We start from the raw sequence: 17,806 nt of genomic DNA, 5'->3' as shown, positions 1-17,806 counted from the left end.
TAGGTGAATTGAATCCTCAAATAGTAGTGCAAGCAGCCCATATTTGATGTAGCAAAAGAATGCTTCAATTTAGCCTTGAAATCTGCAAATTTATGCTCTTTTGGTCCGATGAGCAACATATCATCTACATATAGAATGATAACCAGCAGTTCCTCCCCTCCATTCTTAATGTAGAGAGTGGGTATAGTTGGACTATTTAGGAAACTAATACTAGCCAAATAAGCATCAATCTTAGTATGCTATGCATGAGGAGATTGTTTCAAGCCATAAAGAGCCTTATACGATTTGCAAACCATATGCTTTTTGCCTTTCACCACAAACCCTGGCAAGCACAAACAAGACATCTAGAAGCATAAAATCAGAGCCATTGGTAAAGCAGTGATTAGCATTGAGGCAATGCCACAAACATTATAATTGCTGTTATTAGCACATGTAACATGTTTCCTTGCAAGGGCTGAATGCAATGATGTGAACAAGCACTTCGGTGAAGTGATATGCATGGATGCCCTATTGTTGAAATACCAAGTATATTGCATTTCAGCAGCCTTAAATGCACTATCAACCATGAAAGTGTCATAACTGCATGCCAAGAATGCATAGTCCTCTACAAAATTGACTGTAGTATCCCTATTCCAAGATTGAGTAGTGGATGTCTTGTGGAGAGCCAAACCCAAGTCCTCCTCCTTGGCTGACCTTTTCCTGCATTCATCAATGTAATGTCCTGGCTTCTCATAGTAGTGGCATTTCCTATTTTTCGTCTGTTTTTTTTTGTGTCTTGGGCAGTCTTGTTAGATGGCTGTCCCATATTAGCCTCGGGAATTTTTACATATTGCTTTACTTTACCCTCACCTTTATATTTAGAGAGCATGGCTGCATCACTTGAACACACAACAATATTTCTTTGAGTCTGTTCCTCTTATAATAAGATGCCTTCCAATTCCACAAAAGTAAGGGGCTTTCCCCCCCCTTCCAAAGACAAATTCAGTAAGGTGTGGAAATCAAGATATGACTTTGAAAGGGAATTCACGGTAACATTCACCATTTCTACATCCACAATAACCATATCAGTATTTAGCAGCTGCCCAAGTAAGTCTTGCAAGTGTGTAAGGTGATTAGTCATGTGGTCACCCTCGTGCATTAGCCAATTCACTTCGTAAGCAAGAGATTCTGGCTTCTTTATGAGCTGTAAACATAAATTCCAAGACATCCCAAGTTGCTTTAGAGGTCTTGCATGACCGTATATGCGGTATAATAGCTCTTTTAATTGACAAGGCAATCAACAACAAAGCTTGTGCATCCTTTGAATCCCATCTCCTCTGATTTGCTGTAGGAGCAGGGGCAACAACAGGAGCAGCTGGCCGTCCTCTAGCACCATATTGAGGTGTCTGAGGTGCAAGCTCACCCGGTCTCTACAAATCACGGTGACATAATCCCAAAGATCCTTCGCAATAAGTAGATTGCGCATCATAAAACTCCATAGGGATAATTGGTGCTATCTAGCTTATCCTCTTGAGTGAGGACTCCCAAAATCTTGCTATGATCTTGGGTATCTTGATTTGATTGCTGTAAATTAGTGCACAAATTCAGCAGCCAAACACTTTCAAGTTGAAGTGTGAAATGTACTCAACCGAGTACCAAAAGCTCAACATGTGATACAAATGCTTTTGAATGCAAGTACAAAACTGTCAATCTCCTCGAAAAGCGTGCCCACTGCACAAAACAGCACCCAATCTGCAATTTATGACAATTCAATGCTGTACTACTACATCTACCTCGATATTTGTGCCCAATATTAAACGCAACAACTTAGTGTTGAAAATCTGAATAGGTTGCCCTTGCTGGATTAGGAAGCACACCTCTGAATAGGTTGCCCTTGCTATAATATTTGGCTGCCCTTGCTGGATTAGGAAGCACACCTCTGAAGCCAAGGTTACTGCACAAATATAGCTGTTGGCAGCCATGGTACAACAAAATGCCAACATGATCAGTGTACAACTCACTTGAATGGACAGACCACTTGATAAAAGCACAATGGATATCAAATATATGGAAGGCTACTTGGTGTGTGACTTTTGTTAATGGGTTAAGGAATAGTTGAGACTCATACACCACATGCTCGAGTTACATGGTGAGTGTGATGCTGATGTGGATCTGTTTCAAATTCGACTCTCACTGGATGATTCCAGTTTCATACTCATGATTGGTTTTAATATGTTGGCTTAAAAGTGCTTGCATATTTCATTGCAATGACAGCATCTGCATCTACTTGAGATGACTTGCAGAATGGAGTTTGCAGGGAAGCTGCTCCTAGTTCATAGATAGTTGAGAGCTATGAGTTCATTTTGCACTCAGCTCCTTATGTTGTTGAGTATAGGTGGCACTTGCTGAGATGTTCATGAAGTCTTTGTGATCTTTGATAACATAATTCAAAGTTTGGTTTAGGTTCATTCCATACACAGAAAAACAAGCTGGACATATGGTGGTAGCCAAAGATCAACGGGAAGGACATGCATGGACATGTATTAGGAAAGATGAAGAATTTTTGTTACTGGTTTCTGGAAAGAAAAGACATTTTTAGGGATGGGAAATCTAGGAAGACACTTCCGACCAAGCAATATGGTATCTGAATGATGGTTTTCTTTACTTGATGGATCATTGGAATGGAAATATTTGAACAATCATGCAGCTAGTGGTATGCTTTAGAAGTGACTCTTGTAGGTTTTGTTGCATATAGTCTGTGTAAAGTGTAGTGTGGTGGCGCAATATTCAACGTCTGCTGATTAATAAGGAGAACTCTGTGCTTTTCATTGATGACCTGTTTAGGCTCTATCATTCATGTAGGTTGCTACTAATTAATCTATTTGGTATTGCAGGGTAATAAAGGGGGGTCAAAATGGCAACAGCTCAACCTACAGGTGCTGAGGTGAGGGCCCTATTTAGGGCTTTGCTTCGAGAGGCTCGAAAGTTCCATGACTACAATATTCGTGAGTATGTGAAGCGCCGCTCAAGGCAGGGTTTTCGCCAGCATCAATCAGAGTCAAGTCCAGAAAGTGTTGCTGCAGCTTTTTCTGAAGGCCAGGAGATGCTTAATGTGGCAAAGAGGCAAGCTGTTGTTTATTCCCTGTATGCTCCTCGTGTAAAGAACATAATGGATATCAAGTCTAAAGAGAAATGACTGTGTTATAAGTTACTGTCAGATGAGCAATCAATGCTAGGTTGAGCAAATTTTGAATAGGATGGCAGCAGGAAAAGGAGTCAATTATAAGCAGTCACCTGCCAAGTGCATGCCTGCCTTTTTTAGCATGAAACTGTGTGGTTTCTTGGATTCCATTAGTGTATCCTAAGGGAGTCTCTTTTATAACTTTTCTTAATGCATTCATATCACAACTGTAATAGAGGGGAATGTCACACGATACCTAACAGGCCTCACTTTTGAATGGTTGGAGTACATGACTGTGTTTGGGTAAACAGATGGTTGGGAAATTATAGAAAAGAAATGGTCTATGAACCGGCATTCACAATAGGTTACTAAGTACAAGAAACGATTTCTGTTGATGGTATCAAGAATATCAACAGTAATGAGCATGCTTTGAAGGTGCAAAGCAAATCATTAAAATTGGTAAGGGTTTAGCTAGGCTGTTCTTGAGTTTTCTCGTCTAAATTACTTGCCTGCAAGAAATACAATCAAACCAGCACAGATTCTGTGGATAATCTCTCCCATTCATGGACAAGTTGTAGAACATGACTTATAGAATTCCACTTCAGCAAGTATAGCAAGCTGCCCTTTTCATTATAATATCTTTAATCTCCCTACTCTTTTAGAAGTTTGTAAAGCTCTCCAAGACCAAATACTGCACGTCCTGGATCAATGTAAGCACAATGTTGTAAAAGTAACATTGTCTTGGATGCCCCAAAATGGGGCTTGAGGTGGATGCACTATACTAGAACTAAAAGCTGTGGATGGCTAATTGACTAGAAGATTTGGTGTTATGACAATCTAGCCTCTTGTGTAGTATTGAATTTTTTTAAATACTATTTCAATCTGTGTCATTCTCTCCTTGTTGATGGCAGATTGTCAAAAGATGGGCAACAGAGTTATAATGAAAAACAAATCAGTTTGTGTTGTTATTCACAGGCTGTGAATGTAGTGGCTTCATTTCACATTGTAAACATGTCGTGTGTGAAAGCTATTCTCAGAAGGGGCACCCACATTATTAACACCATTTTCTTATTAAGCTTCCAAAGAAGCCTGAAATTGTGGAGTCACTTAGTGTAAAAATTATATTTTTAAGAGGTTTGTATATAATTTTAAGAAGGTTGACATCACCTAAAGGTTGCTCTTTTCACCATAGCCAACATTGAAACTCTAGGGACAATTCCTCGATCAAAGTTTGCCAATAAATTTCTAAATAGGGGTGAAGATGGCTTTTGTACACCCTAGGCTGCCATGTGAGCTAACTTTAAAATTCTACCAGAAGAGTTTAGACCTCATTTACATATACCTCCTTTGTGGAAAATTTGAGATGTCAAAGTAGTTAATCATTTGGTAATATTGCATCTTTGGCGAAACATTTTCAATGTTTTTGGAAGATTCACTCTAAAAAGTTCGATTCTATTTTGTAAAAAGAAAGTGCGTTTTTTAATCAAACATGCCAAAATAAATCCATAGACAATCTTGATGTTTCTGAACTAAGTTAAGAAGATATTCAGGCTGATATGAATGGTATCATACAAGGAAGGTTGGACTCTTGATTATTTACCAGTACTAATGTTTTTTAGATACACATAAATTTCTCCTAACTAGCATAAAAGAATATTCTTGTCTTGCATTATTTTTGAAAAAAAAAAAACTATGAATGAATTTGAGGAGTTGGAAGTCATGTTCTCATGCTATCTCAATGTTTCTTTGAAAAAGTGCTACATGAAATTGTAAGAACTTGACTTTGATAGAACTTTTAAGTTTATCTTGCATTTCACTTTATTTTGAGAGAGAGAGAGAGAGAGAGAGAGAGAGAGAGAGAGAGAGAGTCACAAACTTGTATTGCTCACTTGCTTATACACTTTCATTGTGAGAGTATACATATATATACTTAATAAATGTGTGGATATGATAGGTCCTCTCAGTAAAGTATCATTCATATGTTCTAGATCCATTTTATCTAGTTCTCCTAAATATCTAGATATTGTCTTCTTAGATATTATCTAAGTGCATGTTCATATGAGTACATTCTAACATTTGGAGGATCAATAGTGGTAATTGTCAAAGAGAATGCTTCTAGTTCTTATGCTTTTAAGGCTTGGTAGGCTTTTGATTTGGAAAAAAGCATATCTAATACTTTTGAAGCCATTCAATAATAGAATTATCAAGCACCAGCTTTGATAATAGGTCAAATGTGATAATTGGAGCTTTTCAATGACCAATTTTTAACAAGATATGTAAGCTTCTATCTTTGCCATCTAGTTCATATTGATCAAAATAGTTTATTTTCTATTAGACATCTTCCTTTGAGGTGAGTGGGCCCTGCACATTGAGCACTATTCTATTATAGAAACACCATTTCGTGGCATCATAATCGAAGTGATCAAAATGGAGTAAACCCCATGAAACTATATGAGCATATGGCTTAACTATTTCATTGTGAATATTTGACGATAAGTATCCGTGTGTTCATTAGTAGCTTGCTACAATGTCGATCTTGGCTTTTCTCATGCATGTGCATACTACAATTAATAAAAGTAAAGGAGCTCACACCAAAGTATGCAATGCAAATGTAGAATATTTTACCTTGATGAAACATTTTTTATATCCCAAATTTTTGCTATCATTATGTTTGCATAAACTTATGTGAGACTAATGTTTATCATGCACCAAAACATATAAGTCTATATGCTTAGATTTCTCTTTTCACCTTTTTTTTTTTTTTTGGGTGTGCATGCATTAAAGAAGCATAAACCTATGTAGGAGTGATGTTTATCATGCATCAAAACATATAGGTTTATATGCTTAGATTTCTCTCTTGACCTTCCTTTTTGGGTGTGCATGTATTAAAGAACCATATTTTTTTCAATATAATTGGGCATATAGATAGTTAATGAGACATAAAATGGGCAATTTGGACCTAGTTTTAAACTTTCTCAAGTTCTTGCAATTAAAGCAATCATTAATATTTGAATCTAGTTAATTAATTTATTAGACAACATTGATATCAAACTAAAGAGGATAATAGACAACTTTGTGAATTATTAGCAACATGTTGGATGTGCAATGCATGCCATTAAGGTGAAATCTTCATGCATGCCTTCTATTATAATATTTGTAAAACTTATCAAGCTCCCTCCCTTGGGATGGTCTTACCCTTTGAGTGTGACTTCAAGATTAAGAATTGTAAAATTCATGTAAGTCCTAGTTTTCTTGTTCTCATAAACATCGGTTAGTACAAATTTATGGATAACTCGATGAAATTTACGGTCTAAGGATTTGATCCTTTTATTTGTATGAGTGGAACCCTTTTTGCTTATTAGAAGTTCAAGTGATTTAAAATTAGTGGTCTTATATGATATGTAGGTCTCGGACATAACCTTAAAACATTATGGATAGGTTCTACAAGATTTCACAATGAATTCAACTCCACCCAATTTGGTGTCCTATTACGACTTGCATTAAGAAATGAAAAGAAACAAGCAATATCACTTCTACTACACCAAAAAACAAGTCATACGGGATAACTCTTCAAAAGAAAGTGGGCTTGAATTCCATATAATGATGTAAACTACCATCGACATAATGATTGTTGGTCATTGACTTTCCTATGTACATGGTCTCACAAGTATCAAACCTCCTCCTAATCCTGTGCATAATGATTGTTGGCCATTTACTTTCCTATGTACATGGTCTCACAAGTATCAAAGCTCCTCCTAATCATGCCTTTACAACTTCCAAGCCTTAACCTTTTGTTTTTGAATGATCGAAGTGACCAATTATATTGACATATGAGCTTCCAAAATATTGAAAGTGATCGAGTCATTCTAATATACTTCATGTTTAAGAATCTTTGTTGGTAAAAGCACCTCTTTTGGGAATAACACTATATTCTTGTTGCTCTCAAAACTATATTTTAAGAACAATTTACAATTATTCTTTTCACAAGCTTATCATCGCATAGAGAAATTCATTGATTTAATGTAGATGGTAATATTGAATTGTAATTAGAAAAGAGGTAGAAAAATGTTGAAATTTTCTATCTGCAAATTTCTCACAATCAAATTTGATTCATTAGCAACACTTCAATTGGCTTTCTAAAATAACCACACATAATAAAAAGTAGCTTCAACAAAGTCTTTTGGAATCTCCTTAAGAGAGATTTTTGGATCTGTCTTTATGTGTAGCTAAAGCTTCTAATGAGCTTCAAATGCATCTATATTGGTCAAGGAGATTGTCCAAAAACAACACCATCATACACATTCTCTCATTACCTTGATTATCGTGGATTTGTAGTTGTGAAGCACGTTATGCAAGTACACATCACTCATACCTAGCATAAAGGGCTATTGAAGTTTCCTTGTCACTTGCCACTATAATGATTATAACACTATCTAGCCTTGCTTTCATGAAAGGTGAAATGTTGTTTGGTTTTGTTTTGGACTTTACTATTGATTTGAACTATCCAAGGGGTGGGAATGAAGTGCCATCACCTTTGCGATTCTGACTATGTTTGCTTTCTTTGGTATTTTAGATCTCCGCTTTAGGCCCTTGGGGTATCAGTGGATTATGTAGCATGTTGAAAGCAAACACATCCACAATATCAAATGTAGTCAAGTCAATTCTAGTAGATGGTTATGAAAGCGATCCATCATTCCAAGAGACTAGAGGATTGTTGAGAATAGGTCGACAGTCTGGGGTTCCATTCACAATTGTTCTTATTGTTTTGCAAACTGAGATGGATGTATCAATGATGCTCAATAGTTGAAGTTGTAACATCGTTGCATTGAGAATTCGTTTGTGTAGTCTGGTAATAGTGAGACCACATATTTGTTTCTGACTTTGTTCGCAAGACATGGTCAACATTTCGTTATCATCATATTGACTTTGTGTTCTTGGCATGCAAGGATGAGAATAGTGCTTGAAAGCTGTTTTTCCTTGTATTTCTTTTGTAGATGGATCACTCTTTTGTGATATAACATCATGATGTTGCATTGTGACTATACCATAGGATGCACACATTGTTAGCCTTCTAATGATGCTTTCACATTTTGTTGCCCAAGATGATTCAAATTTTTCTATATCGTACCAAGTTGCAACAAAGGGCTTTAATTATGTTTTCCTACAAGCCATAGTTTTCCTTTTTCTACAAGTCCTAAAGGATACCCTGTGACTTTGTTTTTGTGTAGTGTCCTCATTGATGCTGATGAGAACAATACATTTTTATAATTCAGCTACACTAGACTTGTTCATGAAAACAACATGATATACTTTATAATTACATAATTTAAAAGAAATTAAAAAGCTAGTTTATCTCTTTTACGTGCAAGAATGATGTTTTTTTACTTAATAGTAATTCTAATAAATAAGTAAAATCAATAAACATTTAAAAAATAAACATTATCAATAATTCAAAAACTAAATGAATGAAAAAAACATGATGTATAGCATGCCAAAGAGTTGGCACATGTCTCTTCATATTTAAATAATTATGGGAGAATGTATCATTCCTGTGTCCATTCAAAATATCACGTCTATTGAATATATACATTCTCATTTTTTAGTATGTTTGAAAGATCGTTACGCTTTCATTTTTTCCATACATTCAAAAGATTATTTTCGTTCCCTTTCATTTCACTACTAATTAACTACTAACTATTACAAATATTACTAATTATACATAATTGTAACTGATTAACTAATAATACTATAACTACTAATGCTACTAATAAGTTCCAACTAACGTAAGTCTATCTACTAATACTGGAACTACTGATTATCTATTAATTATTACAAATACTATTGACATTACATAAGTCTATCTATTTCAATAGCAATACTTCAAGTACTAATAGTACTAATAAGTCAAACTAATTTTAGTACTACTAATATTACTAATATGTCTAATTACTAATATTGCAACTATTAACTACCACAAATACTACAAATACTACATAACTTTAACTACTAGAAATACTACTAATATCACATAGGTCCAAGTAATTAACTAAAAATACACACACACACACACACACACACACACACACACTCTCTCTCTCTCTCTGTTGTCTTGCCCTACTAACTATTTTTTTTTCTTTGCCTCTAGTAGCCCCCCCTAAGGACCTCGCTATCTCCTAAGCCACCCACTAGCTCTACCTTGTTTTGCATCAACTCGTACAAGCCCTACACTCCATGTTAGCTTGCCTGAGTCATTAGCCCGCTGCTTTGCCTTTGCCTGTGCAAGTATTCAATCCGTCCAACTCTAGCTAGTGATGGTGCTAAACCTAGTGGTGGCTTCGACGTAGTAATGATCAAGTGTAGCTTTGGCGAGTGTATTGTGGCATGCTAGCTATCAAAATCACTGCTAAGGATATGCTTTACTAGGACTCATCTTGGCCAGGTCATTAGCCTTTGCAATCACTACTTGTGATTCCTTATGATCAATCAATTGTTTCCGATTCCTTATTGTTGCTATTCCATGCTCACTTATGAATTGTAGATTAGGAACTAATTATTGCATATGAAATACCGTGTTTGTGTATCATGATCAAGACAAACTAGATGACAAAACTTGGTACTTACTTTGACTAAGTCTAACTAGTTAACTACTACTAATAATACTTATAAGTCTAACTAACATAAGTGTAACTACTAATACTACTAATAGTATTAATAATTCTAACTATCTAATATTGCTAATAAACTAATATTAATACTACTAATACCACATAAGTTAGTACTAACAAATATATTTACTAACTATAATGATATAATCTAATCATTAAAACTGATGGTTTAATAATAAATAATCGTTAAAAATAATCTTTGTGAATCTTGCTCACGCCTAACATAAAGTGAAAAAATTTGAAATCAAGGAAATGATCTGTACTACTTAACTCTCCTCCCTTTATATAGGCATAAGGCTTCCAAACATTAAATGCTTTCCATTAAGCTTTTTGAGGCTTTTATCTTTTAAAAACTTGAAAAGCCTAAAGGCTTTTAAATGTTTAAGCTTTTTTAAAAAATCTTCTCTTCACATTGGCAAAGAGAGATGGGGTCGTCAAAGTTTCAAACTGTTTTTTTAAGTATTTTAAAATTTTTTAGATCTATGGACAGCTTATTACTCTTTGTCATCTTTTGAGGTCCTTGGGAATTACCTGAGAATTTTATTTACTTGATACATCCCCTACATTTGTCATGCGTATGTATCTCAAAATTTTCAATGCTAATACCTTTTTCCTTGGTACGCACCACAACATGCCATGTCACATTTGCCAAACCTATGGGAATCATTAAAGCTTTTTGTTATTTACGCGGTGTATTTATATGAACACACTTTCCTCGGCTTTCGAAATTGATTGCGAGCATGATTTCCTCAGCTTCCAAAATTGACTAATTTTTTCTTTTATTTCTCAGAGGACTGAAGTCTGAGATCGTCTCGCAGAGCTTTTGTGATTAATGTGAACACAAACTTTCCTCAGCTTGTGAAATTGATTGCTTTTTTCTTTTGTTTCTTTGAAATTATTGTGAACGCATCGCGCAGACCTTTTGCGCTTAATGTGAATGCGAAATAACTCCAAATTTTAAATTTCTCCGAATCTAAAACTTTTTTTATTTTTTATTTTCTTTGAAATTTGAAAATTCTCCAATTAATGAAAAAAAAGATAATTAAAAAACGATACATAGGTGTATCTGGAACAAGATGAAAAATTTACCCCCATTGATGTTTATAATTTGCATGAGATTGAGCCGAGTGCTTGGATTTTACAATAAATGTCCTTTGCATGCTACAAGATTTCCAATTCTGTTGATTTTCACAAAACTTCAAGTTTGGCACAAATCTACTGATTCTAGTTGCATGAGAGCCTAAAATACCTCTCAAATTTGTATTGGTATGTTTTAGCTGGGGCTATGTTTAGTCTCCCTACTCCAACTTGATGTTTTTAGCATTTTCTATTTTTCACATTTACTAGTTTTAGTAGTTGGGTCCATTTGACTCAATGGATCTCACTTCATCCTTTAACCTTTAGAACTATACCTTTGACTTTGACTTAAGCTACTTTGGCCTTTGAAGTTGAAAAATTCACAATGTAGCCCCCCTTTTTCCATTGCCATAAATCCTCATACAAATGTAGAGAGTCTTTTGTACATGTCAACAAATTCTAGCATATGTACCACATTCAATGATGCTTGGATTGGAAGGAGAAACCTTAGAGTTTGTTGACCCATTCGTTAGAGCCACATTTGATAGCATCAAGTAGAGATTTTCTACTTTATATTCCAAGAGTCCAAAACACCTTGGTCCATTTTTTGGAGTTATGTTTAATGGCATGAAGGATTGTTGCCTACTACTTGGCTATAGTAGAACATCCACATCCAAGAATAGGGCTTTGCATCCTCAAGTGGCAATCCATCAAAAGGATTATAGACCTCCATTGTGAAAGCTCTCCATTCGACCCAATGCTCCAAGTAGTACATGAGAATGAAAGAGGCTAGAGCTTTCTCGACAATATAGTCGAGCCAAGTCAATGACAAGCATTCCAAAGAGCCGATCAACATGAGTTCGCATGCATCATATTACGAATAATAACAATCTCGTAGGAAGAATAGTGATGTTGAGGAACAAACAAAATGCCTACAAGAAGCTCGCCTTGCCTAGATATCACCTTGGAAAATGTAGTGTTTCTGTTCTTGTTCCCACTTGGCCATGACACCTATGATGGCAACATCTATCTTAGTGAATAGATCAAGATGCGAGCATCAACCCTATTCTCTATGTACACCTTACACAAGTCTTACATCCTAATTCCATACCAATTAAAACACACTGTCTTGATTGAACAACACAAGCATAACTTTGTTACAAAGGGACATCGATAACTATAGGTGCGCAAACAAGCATAGTTCCAATGAGGAGGTCATCTGGCACATCCTTTGCTATAGTATTTTTGCTTCAATACCAGGATCCCCATCCTAGCACTGGCATAAGTTGAAGGACCTTATCACAATGGTCCATGTTTGGGGCATGCCTCATTTCTTCCTTACGTTCACACTGCAGATGAGGTCACTAGTATAAGGTGGGTTGAGATCAACAAGTTGGAATGTATTGCAAAGGAGTTGAATCCTAAATTCTCATGGAAAGATTGCCCCATCGAGTGCACCATCCTTTTCCATACCAAGTTTTACCTTTTCTTCAACCATTGCATCCTTGGCAGACCTGCTTGCGTTTGGGTGTGTCCAACGCCATGTCATTAGGTATGAGATTCAACATAGAGGCTCCTTACATACACATGTTATCTTATGGTTACATGATGAAGACATTGCAAATACAATAAATGAGATATGCACATACATTCCATCCAACGATGATCATTGTAGTTTGACAAGAAAACTAAGAGCCCTTGTCATGGCAAAACAAATTCTTAGGTGTCATCATGCCTGCTACATAAGCAAAAGTAATGGCCACGAAAAATGCAAGTACAGATTATTGCATGCATCACGTGACGATTCGGAACCAACAATAGACCCTGAAACTCAACGATACATTTACTAATGTTAGAGATGAGCACCAAAATGTTGTGCCATATCACCCAATGATATTGTTGCTTTGCGGAGTGCACATGGATATCCAACGATGAGTAACAAACTCTTCCATCTCTTACTACTTGCTCAAGTATGCAATGTGTGAAAATGCATGGACCTAGAGCATGGCTATGGCGGATGGAACACAAATACAACATTCATGATGATATAGGTTAGATAGACCAACTGTGACTCAAGTGAATTAGGTTCCAAGATGGAAGCTTGGACTCATAAACACAATCTTGAGTATGACACTGCCTATGACTGAAAGGACAAAGTACAGTTGTATTCAATCCTTGAATGATAAGAAGGTACATCACTTTATAGGCTCATGATGGTTCCCTTTTTCTCCACTGTGCATATGGGATTCGGGACATATCTTCCTGGAGCATATATCATTTGTCATTTCTTAACACCCCCCTCAAATGATGAGTCTCTACCCTTGTTGGCTCTTGCCCCCCCTACATGATGACATGGCCCAGGAGACAAGCTCTTTGGCAACCTAGTCAAGTTAAGGCTTGAAACTTTACATTTTGGTAAGGGTTTTTACATCCACTATAGGAAACAAAAATCCAATATGGGAAAGCATGTCTTCAAAACAATTTGTTAGAGAGAGTTGTTGATGGTGGAAGCATCTTCTTCTTCTCTTTCATTCGTAAACTGATTTTGGTGGTTACCATTCTGTAGATATTGTGCTCTTTTACGATGGAAACATTCATTGGCTATATGGCCAATGTTACCACAATAATGACATGTCATTCGATCTTTGTTGTCGAAGTTGAATCCTTGGCCTTGGCCTTTTGCTCTAGCAGCTCCTTTAGTGTATAAGAGATTTTCCCTGGATTATGGGACGCCATCTTTTTCATTCTTGTTCTTCCGTTTATTCTCTTCATCAAGAAGGGAGTGCTCAATATCTTTTTGTGACAAATTAGGTACATTGTTGAGATTAGAGACAATATTTTCATAAGGATCTGAGTTTCCACTAGCAAGGAGTACAACATGGCTTCATCTTCATCTATTGTTTTCTTCAGAGTGGGCAGTTGAGTTTTTAGGCTTTTGAATTAGTTAATATGCATAGTCATTGAAGTGTTGCTTTTTATGTCAAGCTTATAGAACTCCATTAACAACTTGACCTTAGAGTTTTTTGTTTGACTTCCAAAGATCTTGTCAAGCTCATCCCAAGCCTTTTTGACATCTTTGATGCCAGAGATATGGTGCAATACATCATTAGATAGTTCCCAAGCAATGATTCCTAGAACCTTGTTGTTCATCGTTTTCCACTCCTTTGTCTTGAGTTGGTCTTCTTCAATGAACCCGTCTTCATCATCTTCCTTCTTGATATATGCATCATCCTCAAATAGGTCCCACAAGTCCTTCCGCATAAGGTGGTACACGGTCTTCTTCTTCGAGGCATGAAAGCCTTCTCCATTGAACTTGGCTATTTGTTCAAGTTTTGCCATGTTGATAAGCTTCAAATAGCTGAGATAATACTAGAAAGTGAGTTGCCTAAGAACACAAGTAGATTAGTGCCAAATAACACTATTTGAGTATCAATGAATACTATGCTTTAGCTTGGTGTTGAATGTCGATGATTTCTCATGAACTTTGTGGATGACTTATGAGCTTATTCAGGCACTTCCAGATCTATAGTGAGCTCTAAAGAGTGTAGCTCAGTGATTAAAATCATTGTTGATGATAATAGTAAGAGAAAGTCAAGCTTTCAGTTTTCTGGCTATGGCTGCCAACAGCTTTGTGTGAGTAGAAAAGGAAGAATTTTGGGAATTCTCTTGGGTGAGGTTAGCCCACTTGGGGGGCTACCAAAACCCTATGGTGGTGGCAGTGAGTGCAGGTTGGGATGATGCACGAATCGTTGCTTAATGAAAATTGGGCTAGATTTTAAAGAAACGTCAATGCTGGCCAATGTCGTTAGTTATGCCAGGCTTTGAGGTGCTCAGAGGGTGCGCCTTGACCTATAGGAAAAGTTTCCAAAAGGATGCAAAGCCTGAAATGACATAGTTTTCTCACACTACCTCCTCCAAGGTTAGTAGGTATGATAGTTTGCAGGGACATAGGGACAACAAGCAATAATTTGTGCAATGCTGGGCAACAGAGACGCCAATGCTCTAGTGTAAAGTGACATAGAGATCCTTATTGAGTCAGAAAACACTTCTTTGGAAGGATTCTTGATGCGATTTGACTTGTGGAGGAAGATCCAGGAGCTCAAAGTAGGGTAGGTGTAGTCTAGGTATGGCAGTCATGAAGGTCAAGATGAAGTTGAAGTTGAAAAATTGAGACATGAGCTGGATGTAAACTAAACATAGATGGCCAAAGGTGAAGAGAGACTAGGAAGCAGTGTATGGAGCTATGCCATGCTCAGCTGGGCTATGATACCGTGTGAAAATGCATGGACCTAGAGCATGGCTATAGCAAATGGAACACAAAGACAATGTTCATGATGACATAGATTAGATAGACCAACTGTTACTCAAGTGAATTAGGTCCCAAGATGGAAGCTTGGACTCATAAACACAATCTTGAGTATGACACTGACTATGATTGAAAGTACAAAGTATAGTTGTATTCAATCCTTGACTGATAAGAAGGTACATCACTTTGTAGGCTCATGATGGTTCCCTTTTTCTCCACTGTGCATATGGGATTCACGACATCTCTTCCTGGAGAATATATCATTTGTCATTTCTCATCACAATGAAGGTGGAGCTGATAAGAAAGTTAAACATCCAAACAGAAGATGCCAAGAGACTAGGACTATAAGACTTGGAATCAAACAAGCAAAAAGTAACTTTTGCTACAATATTATACAAGCCAGTGTCACCCAATCGAAGCAGCGTTAAATAGCATGCAGTTCCCAATAGTCACACGAAGAGAGTCTGTCAATCACTTGATATCTCCCTTGCACAAATATGACAGTGGAAGCTCACAAGGATAGGGAACATCATCATGCACCCTATACACCTTTACTATGCCCAATCATCAAGCTTAGAGCATGTAACATTCTATCACTACCACCAAAACTATATCATCACCAAAAAGCCCAATGCATTTGATCACGAATCCACTCTCTGCAATGCTTATGACAATACTATGAAGCATCATACGAGATTGGTACAATTCACTGATTTTCACCTAGACCACCAAATTGAAGGTTTCTTCTTCAACACATTACTCCAATGAACAACCTTCACATAGGAGAGCAAACTAATAAGCACTAAGAACTCGACACAATCATACTACATCAAGTGCCAACTCTGTGGTCTCGTATCCAATGAGGAAGACCTCAAAATGTTCATCACATACTACATGCACAAAGAAACTCGCAATCAAACCCACCAACTGATGAACATGATCATTCAAAAGATCCCTTTCATCAAAGACAACCCCACGACATTCACAGTACCTCTAACAACTTTTAACTATGAAAGTGGCATCACATCAATACGAATAAAGATGCTACAACTCACGAAAGAGTTTCAAACAATTCCTAATAATACTCTAATAGTAGAACATCAAGCTGTTTACAACAACCTCATCGATGTGACATATGGCCTACACATCGTTAGCGGCACACCAAGCAGTGGAAAGAGCTTCCTCATATGTTATTACAGGTACAACCTCATTGCCAAGAATAAGAGCATATTGCTGACAATAAGCACATGAGCAGTTGTAACTAGACTATTTAGCCTATCCCATGGTCCACTACCAGTTCAAGATACCAGTATGTGCACAACAATATCCAGTATAGTTGCAAGAGATGGATGAACACTCCATTGCAATAAGAGAAATTGATGCAATCATGATCGATGAAATGTCCATGTTAACAAGGACAATGTTTGATATAATAGTGCGCTAGATAGGGAGCATCTGCCAAGACTCGTTGCTCAGTCCATTAGGCAAGAATCTCATGATACTATTTGGTGATCTTGCATAGTTACCACCTATCTACAAACCACCAAACCGAGTTTTGCGAACAATGTCACATCAACTCTCATCGTACTAGGCACATGGAAAGCAACACTCTCTCCAAACCTCAATTCAAAATGCATGCGACTTGCCATTCCTACAGTTTCTACAAGTGATCAGGCATTGTTGTCCAACAAAGTGAGAAATACATGAATGCTTGCATCTGTGCACAAATGAGAAGGATGCACTAGATTTCGTCGATCATCTCTACATGCATAGGTCAATGTGGTCAAGTTTCTTATTTGTGTAGAGGGCATTGGGACTTGAAAGAAGGCATTGATAGACTTCTGTTTGTAGTAAAGAGAGGCCTATTCATCTCAGTCCTATGATATAATGCTTAAGAAGGTGATTTACGTAAGGATATTGTCTAGAGGTATCTCTACTTTCTAGACTAGTAGCAACATAAAGCTCTTCTTTAGTTAAAACCTTATCTATGAAAGGAATAGTATTTTATATCAACATCAATATCACTATTACATATTAGAACCATTACTCTCAAGGATGTTGGAGCAACATATGTGGTACTGTATTTATTTAGTTTTATGACTTTTTTTTGGTACAACATTGGTCATTGTCTAGTTTCATTTTTGCTCTATTAAGCCCTAATGTGTACCACTTTTGTAAGAACAAGACCTTTTTTTTGTGCTTTCTATTCCAATTCCTAGATTGCTTCTTCTCTAAGCTCCAAGACATTAGGTTTATAGGATGCAATGAGACATGAACACTTTGCTATCGATTTGGGTAGGTATTTCCCAATCTCTTTCAGCTATGGTGGCTTGTCTTTACTAAAGACATGCTTGTGCCATTCTCAATTGTTTGTTAGGACTGTAGGACTTGTGCTTATTCCTTATCTAAGGCTCCTATATCTAACAATTCATAACTCTATGCAAGTATGATGATCAAAGTGTCATTTTGTTTAAAGCACTTAAGTAGACACATGCTACTCTGCCTAATGAGTTCCTATGCCATTTAGTGATTGATCGTTTAGCATAATTAGGTTTGATTCTAGGAGGAGGTTCTATTTTGGTTCAACGTATCTATGAA

General features: G+C 36.7%; 1 protein-coding gene across 5 annotated transcripts in view; it reads left to right on the top strand.

The window, feature by feature from the left end:
- Positions 1-4,540, top strand: part of LOC148032720 (uncharacterized) — a 34,594-nt gene extending 30,054 nt beyond the window's left edge. For 2 of the 5 annotated variants that reach the window (XM_087683360.1, XM_087683361.1), the window contains exons 3-4: positions 2,874-3,102; positions 4,072-4,538. In XM_087683360.1, coding sequence (XP_087539486.1) covers positions 2,894-3,102; positions 4,072-4,276 — 414 coding nt within the window. In that variant the 5' untranslated portion in view covers positions 2,874-2,893 and the 3' untranslated portion in view covers positions 4,277-4,538. Of the gene's footprint in view, positions 1-2,473; positions 2,620-2,873; positions 3,414-4,071 lie in introns of those variants that run through there. The other 3 variants (XM_087683362.1, XM_087683359.1, XM_087683363.1) reach the window with 3 other exon arrangements.
- Positions 4,541-17,806: the final 13,266 nt, after the last annotated feature.

This window comes from Lygodium microphyllum, chromosome 8 (assembly GCF_053477565.2).
Source record: "Lygodium microphyllum isolate KBCC chromosome 8, Lygodium_microphyllum_v1.1.10, whole genome shotgun sequence".
In the NCBI taxonomy this organism is placed as follows: domain Eukaryota; kingdom Viridiplantae; phylum Streptophyta; class Polypodiopsida; order Schizaeales; family Lygodiaceae; genus Lygodium; species Lygodium microphyllum.
This window is presented reverse-complemented; position numbering and strand designations above follow the sequence as displayed.